Source organism: Amphimedon queenslandica, unplaced genomic scaffold (assembly GCF_000090795.2).
Source record: "Amphimedon queenslandica unplaced genomic scaffold, v1.1 AMPQUscaffold_13418, whole genome shotgun sequence".
NCBI lineage: Eukaryota > Metazoa > Porifera > Demospongiae > Haplosclerida > Niphatidae > Amphimedon > Amphimedon queenslandica.
In genome coordinates, this window is record NW_003546346.1 from 10037 (window position 1) to 14995 (window position 4959).

The 4959-nt window shown below is 33.4% G+C and overlaps 2 protein-coding genes across 2 annotated transcripts in view; both read left to right on the forward strand.

The window, feature by feature from the left end:
- The window catches only part of LOC109581801 (uncharacterized), a 6097-nt gene extending 5926 nt beyond the window's left edge, over positions 1-171 (forward strand). Inside the window, exon 11 of the mRNA XM_019996202.1 lies at positions 127-171. Within this exon, the coding sequence (XP_019851761.1) occupies positions 127-171 (45 nt within the window). The remainder of the gene's footprint in view (positions 1-126) is intronic.
- On the forward strand, positions 88-2559 carry LOC109581800 (uncharacterized). Its single transcript, XM_019996201.1, has 3 exons — positions 88-668; positions 719-877; positions 923-2559. The coding sequence occupies exons 1-3, from the start codon at positions 179-181 to the stop codon at positions 1945-1947; spliced, it is 1674 nt and encodes a 557-aa protein (XP_019851760.1). The 5' UTR covers positions 88-178; the 3' UTR covers positions 1948-2559.
- Positions 2560-4959: the final 2400 nt, after the last annotated feature.

A 4959-nucleotide genomic window follows, 5' to 3' on the forward strand; every position in this document is an offset into this window, starting at 1 on the left:
TTTATATTATTGAGTAATGTATGATGTCACTGCAGTTATATTATTAAAATAAGTATAAACTATATTGTTGTTAATAATAGTGACCACAAGCTTGTATAATCTACTTTGTAGTTTGTTAACATACAGTTGATTTTTATAAAGACACTTGGTGACTCTTTATTGTTTGATTAAATGGCATATGCATGTATCAAAATTTTCATTACACTTTGCAACAATTAATCTAGCTACAATTCATACATCATTAAATAATTTGTGGTGCTTTTATTTTTATGTTAATTTTCTTGCTGTGAACTGCAACATGCTAAAAATTAATTTACTTGTTAGTCATTCTTATGGGTGGAACATGCAATATGCTGTATTAAAAGCAATATTGATAGGTTCAAAGTCATTTGAATATGTTACAGTGGAAGAGATGTTAGCTGAGCTTGTTGATTTGTTAGCAGGAAATGCTCCAATTATTTCACAATTTACTAATGATGCCTTTTTATCTGGTCTCATTGTTGAAGCCACTGGATGTACTCCATATGAAAGAGCTGACAAAATTTTCTCTTCAGTACTAGCAACACTAAAGTTTCATCCTAATCCCAGGAGAGTTTTTTCTTCTCTCATAACTTCACTAAAGAAAGTAGGACTAAATGACATGGCATTTAAGCTAATCGAGAATTTAAGTAAGATGCAGCATTAATTTTTTGATTAACTTAATTTTAATCTATAATAGGAATTAAAGGTGGTCATATTGACCATAATCCAGAGCACTATCATACAGAGCAGCTCAGTTCAAGTAGTGAATTTGAAGTTGCTAGCAATATAAAAAATGTTTATGCACAGGAAAAATTTGGAATTAAAAGTAGGGCTTTTAAACTAATGGACAAATTAAGTAAGTTATATTAGTACAGTGCAATTGTATTTTAATTTCTAATAGGAATAAGGCGTAGTCGTAATTATCCTAAATTAGAGCAGCAACCACTAGTCAGTAAACAACCAATTCAATCAGTGGATGTCACTGCACAGTCTCACACATCAGGACTAATGGCAATCACTGAATCACAATCATCTACTCCTACTACTGTTATTGAGCTCTGTTCAAAGAGTGAAGTTGCTACCAATATTGGAAGTCTTCATTGTCATTTTGTATCTCTTGATACTAATATAAGAGATGAGTTTAAGAAGCTGGTGAAAAATGAAAAAGTGGAGCTTAAAGCAGTAGCTTCTAGTGCAGCTGCTTATTTGAGCATTGAAGTAACCACTTTGAGATATAGTGACCAAGTTGATGAATTATTTGATTCTCTTCAGGCTCATTATGATTTTTTAAATTGTGGTTTACTCAAACACTTAACAGACACTTTCCTTTCAATTGCACAAACTGAATTAACACAATACATCGATAGTGTTGATAAAATCTCAGAATCATCACAATTAAAGCACATATGGTCAGCAATCAAAGAGAATTCATCATTATCAGAAGCAGCCTCACCAACCACTAACTATCAAACAAAACTAATCAACGTTAAATTGAGTGACAGATGGAAAGAAATGACATTAAGTACACTCAAAGCAGTTCTCAAGTACTATTTTGGAGTAATGTCAGATCTTTTTAGTCATGCTAGTTTTGATTATGGTTCATTTGTTGTTACTTTCTTATTACCAGCCTCACAGTCACAGTCTCTTGTTGATATAATCATTGACAAAACAAATTCAATGAGTAGACTGGGCATATTGGAAGTTGTTGTTGACAACACAATAATTCCGATGAGAAAAGAAGACAATACTGCAAGTTTTAATGCTTCACTTCATCAATCAGTTATTCTTGGTGCTAGCTTTGAAGTGTCAATACTGCTGCAGTTAGGAGCTGATCCTAACAGCAAAAATGAAAAAGGAAAAAGTGCAGTAGAGATAGCTATTGAAGAAGGGCACACTCATGTAAAATTCTTCTGGAGGGTGAGTTAATAAAATACATGTGATTCAGTTGAGCTTAAAATACACTTTACATGCATCCTTAGTCAATTTAGATAATAGATCCAAATGAATTAATTGGGAATGAGCATATAGTAAGCTTCATGTCACGAAATATTTTGTTCTAGAGTAGAAAATGGCCTGACCATAATTGGCTAAACCCACCTTGCAATGTCACTTGTTATATACCAGTAACAGTTTTTAAATGTATATATCAATTTACTATTAGTATTGCTGTAAGCCTGTTCCTCTTTTACATTAATAAATTACAAAGTAATCATTGAGTTGTTTGTGTAGATTAGCCATGCTGACATAAGTACTTGTTCCAAACTTGAATATTTTAATGAAACATTAATTAAAATGGCAACAAACTGTAGGCTACTAGCACATTGAACAGTGACAGTTACTTAGTTACTGGATTTTACCAAAAGGAACGTTTAAGGGTGGAATAAGCAGTAACATACTGTAACAAACATATGCATGGGGCATGGGGGCCAACGAGGGTAACAGGAATAATGAGAGTAACAAGGAAAAACAGGGGTAATGAGGGTAACTGGGGTAACGAGGGTAACACGGGTTAGTAACGAGGGTAACAGGTGGTATATAAAAATAACAAGGGTAAGTACCCTTGTTACCTTTGTTACTCCTAGCTGTTACCTTCGTTACTCTCATTACCCCAGTTATACCAGTTACCCTTACCCTACCCTACTTATCCTAGCACAATACCCTCATTATCACAGTTACCCTCATCAACCCAATTACTCTTGTTAACCTAGTTGCCCTTGTCACCCTTGCTAAGGCTAATTTTCACTGCAAAATTAACAAAGGGTAAAGCACTATGTTGTTGTACATGTAAGACAGGAAGTTTGAACTCGATTGGTCAATTAAAAAATAAGCATGCAATTGCATAGTTGCTCATATAGATTTGTATGTTTGTGTACTGACTAAAAAGCACTAGATATGAGACAATTAAATTTAAAATTTAAAATTTAAAGTCATTGAAATTAGAATTTTTAGGCAGTGTCTCTTATAAAATTAGAATCTACATGTACACACATTGACTGTTTATTATAGGAGAAGAGACTGGAAAAGTGGAGTGGCTAACAGAAAGTGTATCTCTCACTAAACCATCAGCAGGTCAATGTCAGGAAGTGGTCAGTAAACTAAAGCACAATCATGAGGACATTTACCTCTATTACTCATCACCTGATATCGTATATGTACTAATGTCACGGTTATTGGATATTGCAACAATAAAGTGGATTAATATAGCACACACTGAAGTAACAACAGATGTCATCCTGTTACTGTCACACAATCTGGCAAACAGTACTACATTAGAAACACTATGGATCATTGATAATTCCATCAACGATGATGGTGTCATTGCTTTATCACAGTCTTTAGTCAATAACAAAACACTCACTAACTTATCTCTTAAAAACAATCCTGGCATCACATCATCCAGTGCTCAGTCAATGGCTGAACTTTTGCTCTACAACCACACACTAACTGATGTCTATCTCCAACATACTAACATTGATACTGATGGAGTACTAGTGCTGATGGAATCTCTCAAAACCAATAATACACTATGGACACTATATCTAGACAATAAACATAAACAAATGTGTTGTTTGTTACCTTATTACACAACTATTGAAAACAAATTAGGATTTTTGTAACATGTAAATTTATTGATGCTATTATAGTTTATTAATACATAAAAGTAATTTAAGAAAATCTTTTAAAATAATAATTTTATCTATATTGACCATGCTTAACAGCAATTAGTATTAAATAGTCCATCTCTCTGTCTCTCTTCAGTTTTTCTACTAGCAGTTGTAAGAATTCATTCTGTTGTCCTCCCTCATCACAACAGCTTCTTCACCTTAGAAATGGAAAGAAAAAAGAAAGAGAGGCCACAATAACTTTTTTTACAATGCATATTTATCAAATTGGGAGCTCAGTACAGCATAGACAATGGCCTTGGTATTTGAGAAATTTGCATGGTTTATAATGAAGAACATGATTTATGAAACAATAAGAAGACCAAAACACACACCACAAATCACCAGTTCACTACAACTGAACATGCATCCCATTAGATACACCAGTTCACTACAACTGAACATGCATCCCATTAGATACACATTATAGGGTTTATCATAACATTCAATTAACATAGCTTTTATTCCAATAGTAGAAACAGTAGAAAGGGGCAACATAGTAAACTTACAGTGCCCTCTAATTTTATCCTATGCAATAAAACTACTGGTACTTTAAGATTGCCTCTACAGTGCTACTTTCTAGGGCAACTAGAGTCTCCCAGTTGACTACCCACTGCACCATATGTGAAGAAAGGATAGTGAGAGACACATACATGACAAATTATACCACATGCTACTAGGTATGCATGCCACTGAATATACATTAAGGTTTTATCTTTAAAATAACAGCATTCATTATGTCCAGTCACTTCATTAGATTTACAATACTTGCAAAAATTTTAGCTGAAATAATTTCTAAAAAGCCATGGGCTATAGCTTGTGGTCTGTAATGGCCTACACATGGAATTTCTATTTTTATCTGCTACATGCTCTTATGTTGTGTAGAAAGTTTTTGAATGTTGAAAATTCAAGCTGACTCCCATCAAAATTTGATTTTGAATTTTTAAAGTTCACCAAAAGCCATGGTGCTTGTCAGCAATCATCATGCTAGTTAGCTCCTTCAGTGTGCTTTGTGGCAAACAAGGTTTCAAATAAGCACAAACATCATTACTTAACACTGATAGTTTACTAGCAGCTAGCATCACACTTTTACAATACCATTAGCATACATGTACATACAGTACTAAATTATATGTACTGTCAAGTTTTTATAAATATCAGTACAAGTAGATTGTAATTAAGTGTACATACAAGTACCAATGTACATGTACTTGACCTATGTCTGTAGTATAAAAAACACGTGCTTGTACTTACTCCTTTCATTTCTCCAAAGTAT

Excerpts from the sequence above, each read along its gene's own strand:
- LOC109581800 (XM_019996201.1), top strand. The coding sequence starts at position 179 with ATGCATGTATCAAAATTTTCATTACACTTTGCAACAATTAATCTAGCT. Across the intron at positions 669-718 it reads TAAGCTAATCGAGAATTTAA|GAATTAAAGGTGGTCATATT; the intron begins GTAAGATGCAGC and ends AATCTATAATAG. Across the intron at positions 878-922 it reads TAAACTAATGGACAAATTAA|GAATAAGGCGTAGTCGTAAT; the intron begins GTAAGTTATATT and ends AATTTCTAATAG.